At 48.0% G+C, this 16870-nt stretch overlaps 3 protein-coding genes across 3 annotated transcripts; 1 reads left to right on the forward strand and 2 right to left on the reverse strand.

Annotated features, from left to right (window-relative positions):
• Positions 1–9815: 9815 nt before the first annotated feature.
• On the reverse strand, positions 9816–10550 carry DEU56DRAFT_985433 (dolichol-phosphate mannosyltransferase subunit 3). The gene is made up of 3 exons (XM_041360069.1): positions 10365–10550; positions 10191–10298; positions 9816–10125 (listed from the first exon to the last, which is right to left on the reverse strand). Exons 1-3 carry the CDS (start codon positions 10488–10490, stop codon positions 10072–10074), a joined length of 288 nt encoding a protein of 95 aa, XP_041200808.1. The 5' UTR covers positions 10491–10550; the 3' UTR covers positions 9816–10071.
• Positions 10551–14838: 4288 nt separating this feature from the next.
• On the reverse strand, positions 14839–15012 carry DEU56DRAFT_715544 (uncharacterized protein; the record flags this gene model as incomplete). Its single annotated transcript, XM_041347580.1, has 1 exon — positions 14839–15012. A coding segment is annotated over one exon (174 nt), but the record flags the coding sequence as incomplete, so codon positions are not given.
• A 592-nt stretch (positions 15013–15604) lies between these two features.
• On the forward strand, positions 15605–16304 carry DEU56DRAFT_920221 (uncharacterized protein; the record flags this gene model as incomplete). Its single annotated transcript, XM_041358403.1, has 4 exons — positions 15605–15787; positions 15849–15955; positions 16009–16092; positions 16151–16304. 4 exons carry the CDS (start codon positions 15605–15607, stop codon positions 16302–16304), a joined length of 528 nt encoding a protein of 175 aa, XP_041200810.1.
• Between the last annotated feature and the right edge of the window lie 566 nt (positions 16305–16870).

The following is a 16870-nucleotide window of genomic DNA, read 5'->3' on the forward strand; positions in this document are numbered from 1 at the left end:
ACTCATCAAGTCGAAAATCGCATCCGGCGTCTACGAGGCGTCGAACTCTTCCTATCAGTCCCGCTGGTTCTGCGTCGCGAAGAAAAGCGGGGCCGTGCGCATCGTCCATGACCTCCAACAGCTCAATTCCATCACCGTGAAGGACGCCGCCACGATGCCCTACGTCGAGCTCTTCGCAGAGCAATGCGCTGGGCGCGCCATCTACTCCATGATGGATCTTTTCGTCGGCTTCGACCATCGCGCGCTCGCAGAGGAATCCCGCGACATCACCACTTTCCAAACTCCCCTCGGCACCTATCGACTCACCGTTCTCCCGCAGGGATGGACCGACTCACCAGCCGTGTTCCAGAACGACGTTGCGTTCATCTTACAGGCCGAAACCGACATCGCCCCTAACTTCCAGGACGATGTTAACGTCTTGGGGCCTCACACGCGCTACGAGCTACCTGACGGCTCATATGAACTCATTCCCGACAACGCGGGCATCAGAAGGTTCGTCTGGGAGCACTGCGCAGACGCAAATCGCGTTCTGCATCGTTTGAAGCACGCTGGAGCTACGATATCGGCCTCAAAATTATTCCTTTGCGTGCCCGAGGTTCTCGTCGTGGGGCAGCTCTGTACATATGAAGGACGCATCCCCGACGAGACGAAGGTAGCGAAAATCACGCACTGGCCCCCCTGCTCAACAAAAACTCAGGTGCGCGGTTTTCTCGGGACAGTAGGCACCATTCGATCGTGGATCAGAGACTTCGCCCTTATATCCCGTCCCCTAACAAACCTCACACGCGCAAACGTACTCTTCGAATGGACTCACGACGCACAGGACGCTATGGACAAACTCAAAGCGGCCGTTCTCACATCCCCCGCGATCCGCCCCATCAGCTATACCTCCGCTAACGAGGTAATCCTAGCCGTCGATTCCTCTTACCTCGCATGTGGTTGGATTCTCATCCAACTCGATGATAACGGTCGTCGTCGTCCAGCGCGTTTCGGATCAATAACGTGGAACGAGCGAGAGGCTCGCTACTCGCAGGCAAAACTTGAATTATACGGCCTTTTTAGGGCCCTCCGCGCAGCCAAGGTATGGCTTATCGGCCTCAAAACCTTCACCATTGAAGTCGATGCCAAATACGTCAAGGGGATGATTAGTCATCCGGACATACAGCCGAACGCAGCCATGAACCGCTGGTTAGCGGGAATTTCTCTCTTTCATTTTAAACTACGCCACGTACCAGCTACCAGACACCTTGGACCGGATGGACTTTCGCGACGACCAGCAGCCCCAGAAGACCATGTAGAATTAGAGGAAACCTCTGAGGAGGTAGAAGAATGGCTTGATGAAGTTTTGGGATGCGCCATCTGGGTAGAAAAGGACTTAGAGATTTTTTTTCAACAGATCAACATGCCCACCTCATTCGCTATGCACGCAACAGCATCCACACTCCTTCCAGAACGCTCACTTCCATCCGATGACACCATCCAGCAACGCGACGCTGAACTAAACACCATCCTTTCATACCTCGAATCGCTATCATTCCCATCGTCCTTATCAATCGCGGATCAAAAACGCCTCGTTAAATGCGCCCATCGTTTTTTTTCACGTGGAAACTGCTTGTGGCGAAAAGACCCAACAGGACGACATCAGCTTGTTGTTTTCACACCAGATCGCATTCGCATTCTCGCCGAAGCCCACGACAAACTCGGTCACAAGGGATTTTATCCTACACGACGCACCATCGCAGACAGGTTCTGGTGGCCCTCACTAGATAAGGATCTGGCATGGTACCTCAAAACATGCCATCAATGCCAGTTGCGCTCCGTTGAACGCGTCATCATCCCCCCTACCGTCGCTATTCCAGCTCCTTTGTTTAGGAAAGCATTCGCCGACTCAATGTATATGCCCACTGCTCGAGGGTACACATACATCGTACAAGCACGATGCTCGTTGTCAAATTGGCCCGAGTGGCGCATGTTGAAAACGGAGACAGGACGCACATTAGGAGCCTTCATCTTCGAAGAGATACTATGTAGATGGGGGGGAATAGAGCAAATTGTAACGGATAACGGTACCCCGTTCGTAGCAGCGATCGAATGGCTTTCGAAGACGTACCACATCAACCACATCCGGATCTCACCTTACAATTCACGCGCTAACGGCCTGGTAGAACGCTCCCATCGAACGATACGAGATTCGCTCGTCAAAGCATGTGACGGCGATATCACTCGATGGCCGGTTGTTGCACCACATATCTTCTGGGCAGACCGCGTTACCACGCGAAGAACCACAGGCCACACCCCTTTCTTCTTAGCTCATGGCGTAGAGCCCATCCTTCCCTTCGATATCACTGATGCAACCTTCCTACTCCCCGATATCAGCGCTCTCATCTCTACAGACGAACTGCTCGCTATCAGGGGCCACCAGCTGGCTAAACGAGACCATGATTTAGCATTAGCGCACGAACGTCTGCTCCAATCCCGCTTCGCATCCGCCAAAGACTTCGAACGACGCTTTGCTAACATTATCCATGACTACGCATTTCGGCCCGGAGACCTCGTGTTAGTACTTAACAAGAAAATTGAAGCAGCATCCAACGCCAAATGTAAACCACGATATCTCGGACCTATGATCGTGATCTCCCGCTCGCAAGGAGGATCTTATCGACTTGCGGAAATCGACGGAGCTGTCTCAAAGCTAAAATTCGCTGCATTCCGCATTATTCCTTACTATCCGCGCTCTCCGTCATCCATCGAAGTTACCCAATACATCAACCCTCGAACCATAGAAGGACTCAACGACGAGGACTAGATGCGTTTTTTTTTTCCTTTTATCCTATCTAATTTCTTTCTCTACTCTACAGTACAAATTCTTTTAGTTCATTTTGTTGGTAGATCGACCAGGGATGGTCGATATTCGAACTGGAAGGGTGATGTAAGGATATGATATCCTTTACGCCCCGACCCAGCTTCAAAACAAGGCGTTCGAACTTACTAAGTTCGAACACAGCCACGTACTCACTAACGCGAAGAGTTCCACTCTTCGCGTCCGAGTACGTGGACACATTCCTTCTTAACTCTCCTTACCTACTGTACCATATGCTCGAAACCCATCATCACCGTCCTTCGCCGACTTATTTTCCATTTCCACATGCTACTTGCTCGACTCTCGGCTTAATCGTTCGGCTCGAAACACTTATATACCACGAATGTGCACTCGTTACAGTAGCAGAATTGACCCGTTGATTCCCCGCTCCAAGAAGCCTCTCAGAAAGAACGCACAGAAATCCTCTTTATACTCAGCCTAAGCTATCTATTATACTCGCAACTCGAGGCGTCTAGAACAAATTCCCCATCGAACTCATAGTCAGCCTTACACAGGTGATCCCAGGGCCATTGTACAACCCCTTCATCGCTCCTCCGTTTGTCAGGCTATACTGTCATAATGATGCATCAAAACAGGCTAACTAGCAGATTTTGATGATGCATCAACTATGATAACGAGCAGTGGTGGATGATCATGGTGGATCACAATGCAAGATCCTCCATTCGCATTTTTAGCCCACTACCGTGGGAACTCCTCCGCAACATCCAAAACATAGCCTATTTGGGGTATTCTCCACAATATCAACCTTTCCCACACCCTCCCCATCCATCCCTGGCTCACCACCACACCACAATTAGATACAGCTTGTAATTAAGTAGTATTATAGGTTATATACACATAGTAGAACATAATAGACCGCTTTTTCTCTGTATTTTTGTACCAATACCTGCTACAGAGCCCATGCAAGTGTGACCTAATAGAACACATATCAAAAACTGTTTCGCATTTTTGCCCCTCTGGTACTGGGGTACTCTAGAGTGTTTATAATATGTTTATAAATATATATGTACCCATCCTAGCCCTCACCTTACCCCCTAGAGCGTCCTACATCATGTACTGTGCTGTACTAGCATAAAATAGAAAATAGCTACGGAAATTTTGAGCTTTGGGTATATAGACTTGGAAATATGATCCCCAACATCCCTTCAATAGTATACACAACATATCAGGAGCATAGGGCAACAGGATCAGTCCCTGTGGTGCTATGTGCTTACCCTCTCCTGGTGGTTCAACCCCTGGGAAAATTTTCCTGCACCTCCAGCCCTCCAGGATGGTAGTGCACCTGTTCCTATTGATATATAGAGTATACAAATCACATAGCTGCATGACAATAGCAACAGAAACCTTGTCTAGAATGAAATATCTCCTCCTGACTATACTACTGCATATTTTCGCACTTTTGAGGTCTTACCATTGCACAAACCATCCAAACTGTTTATAATTACCTTCTGGTACATATATAAAGTCTTCTCTTGGCAAGGATCTCACAGTAATATGTCAGAGAATTGATATCAAGGATATATCTCCTATTTTCACTGATTAGGACTGTGAGACATATATAGGATGATATATTATCATCGGACTATCACAGTATACACTATACATACTGGGAAACACAGTCCTCGAGTATTAGAAGGATCCATCAAGACATAAGAGCAGAGGAGCCCAGTAGATATGAAAAAGACCGTGGGAAATTCAAAAGTCTAAACATCGAAAATGTTGTTGTTGCAGTCTACACATCAAGTCAGTGGTAGGACTGTATTGCTGCAACAACACTTTGACATTACAACACTTCCACATTACTCTCACTCTTAGAATATCATGTAGTACAGGATATTTGGGTAGTCTACATTCTATTTAGCTCATTTTTAACAAAATCTTCGACCTAGATATTAGTGTATTCATGTATTTTTCCTATTACATATATGGTCAGACCACAATCATATTTTTACTTTGCTTATCACTCACTCAGTTATGAATGGATCTTTCTACAAATTCAGAGGTGGTATCATGTATATAGGCTCATTATATAGCAAGTAGCTGATTACACAGATATATCCTCATGAGACCCTAGATCACTTATCAGTAAATCTCCCTGACATACCCCTGATATCAATACCCTGACATATTCCTGTCTGATCCTTGCCATAGAAAGACTTAATATATGTACTAGAAGTTAAATATAAACAGTTTGGATAGTTTGTGCAATGATAATTTGATGAAAAACCTCAAAAGTGCGAAAATATGCAGTAGTTTAGCCAGGAGGAGATGTTCCACTCTACAGAAGGTTTCTGTTGCTATTGTCATGTATCTATGTGATTTGTATACTATATATATCAATAGGAACAGGTGCCCTACCATCCTGGAGGGCTGGAGGTGCAGGAACAATTTTCCCAGGGGTTGAACCACCAGGAGAGGGTAAGCACATAGCACCACAGGGACTGATCCTGTTGCCCTATGCTCCTGATATGTTGTGTATACTATTGAAGGGATGTTGGGGATCATATTTCCAAGTCTATATACCCAAAGCTCAAAATTTCCGTAGCTATTTTCTATTTTATGCTAGTACAGCACAGTACATGATGTAGGACGCTCTAGGGGGTAAGGTGAGGGCTAGGATAGGTACATATATATTTATAAACATATTATAAACACTCTATAGTACCCCAGTACCAGAGGGGCAAAAATGCGAAACAGTTTTTGATATGTTTTCTATTAGGTCACACTCACAGAGGCTCTGTAGCAGGTATTGGTACAAAAATAAAGAGAAAAAGCGGTTTATTATGTTCTATGGTATGTATATAACCTATACTACTACTTAACTAGAAGCTATATCTAATTGTGGTGTGGTGGGGAGCCAGGGATTGATGGGGAGGGTGTGGGAAAGGTTGATATTTGGGAGAATACCCCAAATGGGCTATGTTTTGGGTGTTGCGGAGGAGTTCCCACGGTAGTGGGCTAAAAATGCGAACATGTAGCTCTGTAGTGGCAGTGTGGCATAGTCTGCTACTTAGCATGTTCTAATGCATCAAAGAAGTTGGAAAAACAGGCTAATTAGCATACTTGATGCATCACCTGTGACTTGTAGTTAGCAGACTTGATGCATCATAGCTACAGGGACTGGTGCGTTTGTACCCTATTTCCCCCAGCCTCAGATGATGCATGGGCTATCGCACCACCCCTCCGCCCCTCCTCCTTTTGGATATTTACCCCAGCTTTCAGAAATATCGGGCGCGGGACGCAAGACTCTTACTGTACCTCCCAATGTGCAACTGATCGTACAGCACGGCATTGTCCAGTACAAATGCCGTCTTCCGCAGTGTAAAAAGTGGGGTACAATGCCAAGAACAAGCATGCTGAAGCATATCACTTCGAAAAGGCACACTGGGGACGACGGTCAGTTTAAATGCGAATACTGTAGCAAGGAGTAAGTGCCACGCGTCTCTTAAGTGCGAATGTGAAGCTGATACATTGATTCTAGCTTAAGTCGCTCGGACTCTTTGAATCGTCATTACAAGTCTTGTTCCAAAAGACCTAAAGGACCTGGTGATTCGACCTGAAGTTCGAACGAGTCGTCGCAAGATTGATTTATCATATGGTTTCGATTGGAACAAGGTTCCAGATATCTCTCTCGGACAAGATCATCGGGCAAGCGTGCATCATCTCATCATTTGGACTGCATAATCCATCGTTCACGGACTACACATGACTTTATCTATCATTTATATTTCTCTGCCGTATCCGCCTGCGGGCATCCTTCATTCATTGCATTTCTTTATATATCATTATATCGCGCGGTCGTATCTGTAGCACCCTCCACTCATTATTTTGCTCTGTCGTATCTGCGGCATCACCTCACTCATTACATCTCACACCATACTTATGCATGAACACATCAATGCTATCACTTTCTTTGACCTTGTAACAAAATTGTCTGAACTCAAGGAATTCCAATGCAATTCATACCGCAAAGAAACTCGGGCGATCGTGCATCTATAGTGGGCCCGCTAGACTTGTATGAAGCATCAATGTGTTTATATGGAGTACTAGCGCTTCCACAGGTTGTCTTACGAGAATCGCCGCCACTTCATCCTGATGTACATCTGGATCTATGCGACTATGATACGTGATGACGGGATGACGGAGTCGGAGAACGCCAGGCTTCTGTACAGTACTGTCTGTCTGGAAGTACCTCTGCATGCAAAGCACGCAGACGAACTCAGAAATACACTTGCTATGCTGTACTGTGATAATGATAATGATGACGATCTAGGGTCCCGCCGATCACTGGAATCGGACTTTCATGCAAATCCCTGATCGGAGGTATTTGCTAGAATGACGAGAACGGCATTAATCCCAAGGTGAGAGAGGACAAGCAAGGTCTCGATGTATTGTGTATCGTCCTACGACCCTGGAATGTGTGAATTATGCACTGTCATAGCTACAAGGCAACTGCGTAATGTGAAAAAAAAACGTGCAGAAAGAAGTTTGAATCATCAGTTGGCGGGGAATCAAACTAAGTTGAATACATCTACATTGAGCTAACTGCTACTGTGAGCCCCAGCATGGCTGCTAGTTGTCGCAGCGTCCCGGCGGGGGATGTCAATACGCTCCAAGCGCCATCGAGGAGGCGTCCTCAGTCTGCCATGAGACCAGCACGAATAATAGCAAAGGAACGCCTTGCACCAATGCACGTCTGGGAGCGAATCATTGTCAGATGATTCGGTGTCCTGAGGCACCCCAGGCTGCTGGCTAGAAGGATGTCGTGTATCGTCGACTTTTATGTATTCTGGTAATTTGGCAGCAACAAGATTCTGTAAGGCACCGATCAGCAAAAGGGAAGAAGATGCGAGAAGATCTGCGTTACTTTGACTTTCCGCCCTGCTGCGACTTCAACAACTTGTGGTTCATGGCTGGATCTGGACCTATGGAAGGAATGACCCTGCCGCAAGAATTGCGTGACTCTTAGACTGTTTGAGCGGGGGGGCGGAGAGCTCATTTCAAACTAGATAGGACTTAGTGATGCATTGCGAATTGATTCAAAACGAAGACAAACATGATCGAACTGAGTTGGGGCCTGCACTGAAGTCGAGTGGGTGGGAGGCAGGGGCGACGTAGCAGGGACCTATAAGGAATGCGTGAGTCAACTATGAAAGAAATAAGATAAAGAGACGAACATCCCATGGATCGCGAGGTTGACCATGTCGTACTGCGTTTGTGCGAGGAGCGAAATGAAAGAGTTTGTGAAAATGGCGAAGGAATGTGGGTTGCTGGTGGTTTTTTGTATGCGAAGGCCTTTGATGCCTTGGAGGGAATGATATAGCAGCTGGGGTACGGCGCACGACAGTGGGACGACGGGTTGCATCAGACTGTAATCATTCAATTCAGCACCACGGTGAAAATGATCAGTGGGGTATATACCTGAAGTAAATGTCGGAGGGTATCGGTCTTCGAGGGAAGGTTAGTGCACCGAAGATAGATTCATGGTGCAAGTGCGTACTTTGTGGAGGGCAGACTGTATTTCCGGTATAGCAAGCAGAGAGTACATGTTGCATATGTAAATATTGGGATCACCTTCGGTCGTGAAAGCTAGTTGAAGTGAGTCTGGTGAGGGCATGAGGAATGTGACTTCAGGAACGTCGAAGGAGGCAAGGAGTTGGCGGGACTCAAAGTCCCAAAGCTTGATGGTGTTGTAGTCACTGGCACTGGCGAGGAGGGCGCCGTCAAATAAAAGTGCAAAACTGGTGATAAGCTCGGTGTGCCCTTTGAAGGGAGTTCCGACAGTCTCCAGTGTTGATGCGTCGAACTCGTAGATTGTTTTGGCGACCGTGATATCATCTTGCGATTGCTCGAAGGTGAATACGGCCAAAATGTTTCTGTTTTTGTTTGTCCAGAACATTGGCGCATATGTGAATGGTACTACACCTCGTGTCCCAGTCCTCACATCCAATTGCTGTTTTTGGATATCCCAGACCTCAAGGCACGTCCCGGTAATTGATTTTATTGCGAGCTTCTTCGAATCTGTCGAGAATCGAACTGCGCCCACCCAATCAACGCTCTTGAATGGACCGGCCACCAGTTTGCCTGTCTCCAAGTTCCATATCCGCGCTGTTTCATCAACTGACCCACTCGCCAGCAGCTTGCTATCCGCGGAGATATCAATGCACTCAATCCTCCGTCGGTGTCCTTCGAATGTTTTGACGATCCCCGTCTCAACCTCACAAGCCTTTAGCTCCCCGGTTTCCAAATTTCCACCACCAGTGGTGACCCACCGACCATCCCTTGATGCCGTCACTGCCTGTATCTGCTCCTCACAAACACCCCGCACTTCCTCAATCTCCTTGCCCGACTGCAAGTCCCATTGCCGAGTGGTTTTATCCCAAGATCCGCTCATCATTCGCTGCCCATCAGGAAAGTAGGCTGTGGTTGTAATACCCACATCAGCCATCGACGTCCTTGCCGGTTTCAGGATCATATTGATATCTAAACCGAACTGCTTCGTCGATGTGGAAGCCATGGCTGTGTCTCCGCGAGCGAAATCACAGTCAAGTAGGCAAGATATCTTCTGTATGCGTGCGTTCGAAGGAGCTGCGATGAGCTGTCCTCGTGCGCTGTAAGCCTGATACTGATTGGGATTTTGATGATGACAGCACTTACCCTGCTGAAGCCGATGGTCAGTTAAAGGCGCTAGCAAAGAGAAAGAGCGAGGAAATCTGTAATGTGAGCACAGCAGTATTCCTGGCTTATATCCTAACGCGCTTCTCCATGGCAGTGCTAGCCGTGCGTTATCTCACTCACAGCCATGACCGAAGTTCCTGTATTAGAGCGTCAATCTCACTTCCATTTCCCACCAGCCTATCTCCCAAGTCACCTCAATGATTTTTAACTTCACATATCCGGCGCTACTGTCAGTATCCCACAGTGTGTGTACAAGGGAACAACGGAAAAAAAGCTAGGTCTACACGGGATCAGTCTCCAAATCTCAATATCTCTGAGTGTGAGTCGTCGGTAAGTGACCAAGGATGTTGAATGCCCGTCGGACGCATCTCGTCAATGTCCTATACATCTGAACCAAACTTAGGAACGAGAAGAAAACGAAAGAGGGGCTCATGGGACTGGTATTTGAGTCGAATATAGATTACATCTGCACGTATTTTGAGTCAAATGTAGAAATGTGTGAAGGAGTCGCCTCAGTCGACAGTGACAGCCCGAGTTCGGAGATCGTTTTTGGCTTCGTTGATCTCCTGCGTTTCGGATGGACGACCAGATATCAGCCCATAAGTCCTTGGGAGAAATCTCTGCTGCTTACCTGCAGCAATTCGTGATACGCCTCGGGGCAGTCGCGGAACGTGAATACCCCCCAGCCGAGACTCCAGAGGGAATACGACCCGAATGACACCAAAAGCCACCACGGAATCTAATTGTACGTTATGGTTGCGTGAATCAAGGCGTTCATTCCAGTGAGCTCAGGAGAAGGACGTACGACTGGAAGGATTTCTTGCGCTACACCCGTGTCAATGAGTGGTATAGACAGGACCTCAAACAACATCAGTAGATAGATCGAAATAAGGACAGAGGAGTATATTGAGACTCGATGCAAGCGAGCCATTTTCAATACAATAGAGTGTCCTCGCAAAAAGCGGGTTGGCGAATGATAGATGTCGATGAGGCCCAGTGAGAATTGGCTGTGCCCGGATAGGGCCGAATATGTTGAGATGAGAATTACCATTTTAGTACTATGTCGAGTTATGCTTCTTTCGGTTGAAATCGATACTCGTCAATTTTAACACATTGTAACTGCACCAACGACGCATAGCGCACTGCGCATCAACGTCCTACTCGCGGTATCGATCGCAACGTGCAACGTCTCGTATCACGTCACTCGCAGTAACGATCGCAACGTGCAACGTCTTGTATCACACAGCGTCGCATATTGCACTAGGTATGCTCAGTACTTCTGTTATTTGTTACATCCTAGGCTAATCTATTACAGATGCTACCAGATTTCGCACAAATTCGTGTGCGTATGCGAGAAGTATGGGTTGGGAAGACCCCACTCAGTATCAAAGTCGACATGGTATCAACACCTTCAGCAGGCTAGTACGGAGGAGGAGAAGGCGAGAATACGTGCTGCTGAAGCACTACATACATATGGTATTTGTTAGTTTCAATTTTGCCTCGTATACTCACTAAGGATCTTATCATAGACAACACTATGCAGGATCACTCACTTCAGACTTCCAGAACAGCCGCAAGACGATCAAAGTGTAGCTTCTGGCTCCTATCTGCCTCCCAGTTCTCGTCGCGCAGCCGCAATACAAACCCTTGCTAAACGAGCGCGCGAGAACCAAGACACGAGACGTGTTGGACGCCGAAAATGTGCTCAAAGTACCTCGATGGACCAGTCGGATATCACAATGCGTGATGATGGTGACAATCTGGTACGTATGTCTAACGAACATGTCGAACTATGCACTAATAATTATCAGACAGATGATGTACCCATGCCTCTTGCTGATCCGGATGAGCATCCTGGCGATTTCGCCGATCAGAACGAGGGTCCCATCCCCGACCATAATCCACCCATACCTCCTGGCGATGTCGCTGATCAGCACGAGGGTCCCATCCCCAACAATAATCCACCCATACCTCCTGGCGATGTCGCTGATCAGCACGAGGGTCCCATCCCCAACAATAATCCACCCATACCTCCTGGCGATGTCGCCAATCAGCACGAGGGTCCCATCCCCAACAATAACCCACCCATACCTCCTGGCGATGTCGCCAATCAGCACGAGGGTCCCATCCCCGATCAGAACGAAGTTCCCATCCCCGACCATAACCCACCCATACCTCCTGGCGATGTCGCCAATCAGCACGAGCCTCCCGTCCCCAACAATGCTCCCGAGGGTGATGGACACCAACAGGAGTATCAGTTTGTCCTGCAATGCCAACCACGACCAAATATTGATGTGGAGGCGCTTGCCCAGATGGCAGTGCTTCCAAAGATGAAGGAGACGATGGAATACATACTCGCACTTAGAAATGCATCCCTGGAAGATCCAGATAGCGAAATTGGATGACGCAGCTCTTGAGAGACTTCGCAATCCACCTCGAGAGCCTGTCGTCATAGATAGTCCGAGTATCCGGCACAGCATATCCTCGTACCTCGCATTAGAACATGCATCGCAGGAGGCCTATAATCGGATCCAGAGATCCACCAAGCTCAATTTTGCAGGAGCTGCTGGTGTCGACGAGATCCTTAGTTTCTACAGTGTCGAGAAGATTATTGCGCAATATACCGGTGTTGAATCAATCAAGCACGACATGTGTCCCAAGTCGTGCTTAGCGTTTACGGGTCCTTTTGCAGCTCTCGAATCCTGTCCAATGTGCGATACATCCCGGTGGGATCAAGCAAGACTGCGTGCAACTAACGGACGTACAAAAGTCGCTGCTCAAACATTCACAACCTTACCGCTAGGGCCACAATTACAGGCCCTTTATCGACACCCTGACAGCGCACAAAATATGCGCTACTTCTACAATCGAGTTCGGGAAGTTCTCGCAGACCTCACGCAAACTGGAGAGATCCCGGTTTTCGACGATATCGCAATGGGACATGACGCTATTGGTGCGGTGCTTGATGGAGATATAAAGGAGAACGATATTGTTCTGATGGTGTCCCTAGATGGTGCCCAGCTGTACGAAAGCAAACAATCCGACTGCTGGATGTACATATGGGTCGTCGTCAACCTTTCCCCCGACAAGCGATACCGTAAAGCTCACGTCCGCCCTGGTGGTTTCATTCCTGGGCCTAATAAGCCGAAAAATTTAGATTCTTTCCTCGTCGTAGGCCTCCATCATCTTGCGGCTCTCCAGAATGAGGGCCTCGTCATATGGGACTCATCTCGTGATGTAACATTCACATCCGACCTTTACCTCATCTTCACGACCGCGGATGGGCCTGGGCTAGTCTACTGGGACGGGATGGTGGGGCATAGCGGGAAAAACGGTTGTCGAGTTTATTGCGGTGTCCTCGGCAGACGCAAACCAGGAGGAACACACTATTATCCTGCTTTGCTGAAGCCACTGGGTGCGTGTGCCCCTGGCAGTGACCACGCTGATATTAGTGTTTTTCGGCTTCCCCCCGGTGGTTCTGAAGAATACGCTCACAACTTACGGCGCCTCATAACTTCCCCGAGTCAACGACAATTGGACATTCGTAAGACCGAGACTGGGATCACAAGACCGCCTCTTATTCTGGGCCTCAAGCCTTCACGCTGCCTCGGTATTCCCCACTGTATGACTACTGATATAATGCATCTCGCAGGTAATCTCAGCGACTTACTTGTTGCTCTCTGGCGCGGGACAATAGATTGTGGCGTCACGGATGACGTGGCCACATGGGATTGGGCCGTACTCCAGGACGCGGATACTTGGAGTGCACATGGAGAGTCGGTTGCAGCGACAGGACCATTTCTACCTAGCTCGTTTGATCGCAAACCACGGAACATCGCCGAAAAAATCAACACGGGGTATAAGACATGGGAATTCCAACTCCATACCTTTGGTCTCGGGCCCGCGCTGCTTTATAACGTCCTCCCAGAGCCATACTGGATGAATTACTGCAAGCTCGTGCGGGGCTTTCAGTTGATGTGCCAGCATAGTATTACCGTGCAGCATATCCGAGAAGCCCAAGAACTCTTGTGTACCTGGGAGTACGAATTCGAGCACTTGTATTACAGACGCCGGCAAGATCGCATTCACTTTATCCGCCCCTGCATCCACCAAACCAACCATCTCGTTGCTGAAACCGTGCAGAAAGGTCCTCCTATCTGTTACGCGCAATGGACCATGGAGCGGACCATTGGCAACCTCGGGCAAGAGATACGTCAACCAGCTCGCCCCTATGCTAATCTATCCCAAGAGGGTGTTCGACGCTGTCAGGTCAACACCCTTTTATCCATCATGCCAGAGCTTGACGAGCCGGCAAAACTTCTGCCGGTGGGCGCAGTAGATCTAGGAGACGGGTTTGCATTATTGCGAAAACGAGACAAGTATACCTTCGGCCCAGTCGGAGGTGCTGCACAAGCCATACTCGATTACCTAGGAGATGGACGCCCGCTTCCTCGTATCAAACGTTGGGCACGACTTCTCCTGCCTAATGGACAAATCGCACGATCCTTGTGGAGAGAGATGTTCAAACCACTCGACCAAACGCGCATGTCACGCAATGTGAAAGTGAGTATCACAGAACATAATATTTGCACATTACTAACACGACATAGCTACAGTACCGTGAACAGGTGCGGTTTGGTGAAGTTTTATACTTCACCAGGCTGTCGGTTCAAGCAGACTTCGACGACGAGCATGACTGGCGCTGGCAGGATGTCGCGGTGGTCCAATTATTTTCCCTTCCAGACGCAGATCTCCTTCGGCTCTCCTCGCACACCGTTATTTCTTGCTCCAAACTCGAAGAAATATGTGTAATTGATGCGAAGCAGGTTCTGAGTGTTGTTGCGATGATTCCGCACAATCCAAGGCTACCTGCAGGACTTATGGAGGAGGGAGAACGTTTCTTCATGCTTGAGAAGCCCGGTTTAGATCTTTCAAATGTTGGGATCACGAACAACATTCTGGATGACGACGATGACGGTGCAGATGTAGAATAATGTATTATAACGGTTAACTGTTCCCTAGAATACACTGTATACAAAAAATAAAGTGCTGCTGCGTCGTGGTGCGTCTTCACAATCTATCTCAGCTTCTCTAAGATTGAGTGCGAAGAAACATAACGACGAAAACACTCCCTTGCCGGGCGTCTCGAAAGTTGAATGTGAGGAAGCTCGTCAAGGGAGGTTAACAATGGAGGGATTGCAGAGAACAGGAGAGTATACGACCAGAAGCTTTATGCGTTTGCGATTGAATAGAAACTTAAAATGGACGAGTGACAGAGACCATTCAATTGAATGAATTGCGTGCTTCAGAACACGATAACAATAAGATCTACTACGGTGCGTAAGTTGCTTCGTGATAACAATAAGATCTTCTACGGTGAATAAGCGCACAGAATCCTGATCATCGGATTGGAGTCTGCGGTAGATTGGTAGCCCATCCGACAAGACATGTTGCTGCGCGGCCATATGTGTATCATCTGCACCCAACGCGGCGAGATCCCATGATACTTTGTTGTAAACTGGAGGATACAGTGCAGCAGAAGAGGTACGCGATGTAAACCATTCGCCCTGTGAGAGCCGCTTTAAAGCGAGTGCAATTGTGGGTATGCTGTGAATGGCATTGAGGCGTAGTTGAACGTCTTCCGAGCGCAGCTCGTCCATTAGAACGGCAATAGGTGCAATCTGCCTTGGTCGTCAATACGACGAGCGAATGTACCATGTACATGTAACGTACCGTTTGACCAATCCAGAAGTGCCCCGCCATTAACTTCGTTGTGATCTGAAAAGAAAATCCGACCATCGTGTGTTTCAGGGCGCAATCTATTCAATTGAATTACAACCGCTTAAATACTCACCTTGTAGTCCACAAATCACAATACTTTCTTCGTACTCACTTGTCTAGTTTCCTTACATTCTCTTGTGGGGAATCCACATTAGAGTGTGAGAAGACAGGCCATCTAACTCCGCCGGAATTTGCCGTAGACTCGACTGGCAAAATTTCGTTAAGTCCAGCCCACCTGTTGCAACAACTGATTCGGCTAGCATTATGTCCTCATCTCATCAACTAGTGCCTGCCGAAAGTTCACCTGCTCAAACTGCGCTTGATCTTATCGACCAACTGGCCAATGTAACCTTGCATGACAATGTCCTTGTCTTGGAAGTTGAAAATTTGCTCGATGGTTGGCCTACCTACGAGATCAATTTTACACCGAAAAAACCGGGACCGCTGGTAAATAATTTCAACTACTCCTAGTTCTACTAATACTTGTATGCTGACATTGCCTCTGCAGAAACTCGTCATTCGCCTTCTTGATACCGTGAAACTCGTTAAACTAGAAGACTGTCCAGACAGCGAAGCCGAGGGTTTGTTGCCTGGAAAACCAAAAGGGCGGAAGAGGTGACGTGTTTCTTATTCCTCTTTCGAGCCTATGTTCACGCACCTTCTCGTAGTACATGCCCTCGATCAGAAACTCAAGGCCAGAGGGACTTGGGAGATCCGGATATTACAATGGTGGACTTGGCGACTTACTCCAGGTAAGTGTTCTGATCATTCTCTCGGCTACTCGACAGCTCGTAACATATTTGTATTCAGCGGTCATGTCAACGCAAAGCCCATTCAGCTCCTGGGACTTCGAGTTCTCAAAGAGCCTCCCATGCGCAAAGTCCCTGTCTCCTCCAGACGTCCATTCCACGATACAGATTGGGCCACCTCGCCGGCCTCGCAAATTGAGACCCATTTCTCCTGATGAGCCCATAACTGAGCTTCACACCTTCAGAACCTTCTCTGCCGCTGTTGGTCCATTGCCTCAGACGGAGCATACCATGTAACCCTTGCATCCCATTGTCTCTTTCATTCGTTGTCGCACAATCACGATACCGTCTCTTGCACCGTCTCTTGCACCGTCGCACTTTTGCACCCATCACTCGCTCCATGTTGTTGTACCCTTTGTGTCCTGTTTCTCGCATCGCATCTTGCTCACATTCCCCATAGAATTATTGTACTGTACAAATTGTTATCGCATGTATTGCCCTAAATCTGCACAATAAAATTGCCTCACTCGCTCCTCGTTATCGGAAGCTTCCAGCGGAGTTTAGATCTCACGACATCTGGCTTGTAGTATGTGCGTATTGCTCTGACTCTACTTATATCATGTACTCTTCTGCTAGTGGAAGCACCATGGATTTCACTGGGGGGTCTTTATTTCATCCTACGCATAACTCACAATGTCCTCCGCAAAATTTCAATATGCCGCGTTGGGGCCAGGAACTTACACCTTCCCCCCTATCTCCCGGTTCTATGCCATTACCCGCC

The sequence above is a fragment of the Suillus clintonianus genome (genome assembly GCF_016758775.1).
Source record: "Suillus clintonianus strain FC179 chromosome Unknown DEU56scaffold_209, whole genome shotgun sequence".
NCBI classification, from domain to species: Eukaryota; Fungi; Basidiomycota; class Agaricomycetes; order Boletales; family Suillaceae; genus Suillus; species Suillus clintonianus.

What these genes read in the sequence shown, in the direction of transcription:
- DEU56DRAFT_985433 (XM_041360069.1), bottom strand. Translation starts at nt 10,490, where the DNA reads ATGGCTCGCTTGCATCGAGTCTCAATATACTCCTCTGTCCTTATTTCG. An exon ending in CGCAAGAAATCCTTCCAGTC is followed by an intron (nt 10,299 to 10,364) that starts GTACGTCCTTCT and finishes ACGTACAATTAG; the next exon opens with ATTCCGTGGTGGCTTTTGGT. An exon ending in CGTATCACGAATTGCTGCAG is followed by an intron (nt 10,126 to 10,190) that starts GTAAGCAGCAGA and finishes TCCGAAACGCAG; the next exon opens with GAGATCAACGAAGCCAAAAA.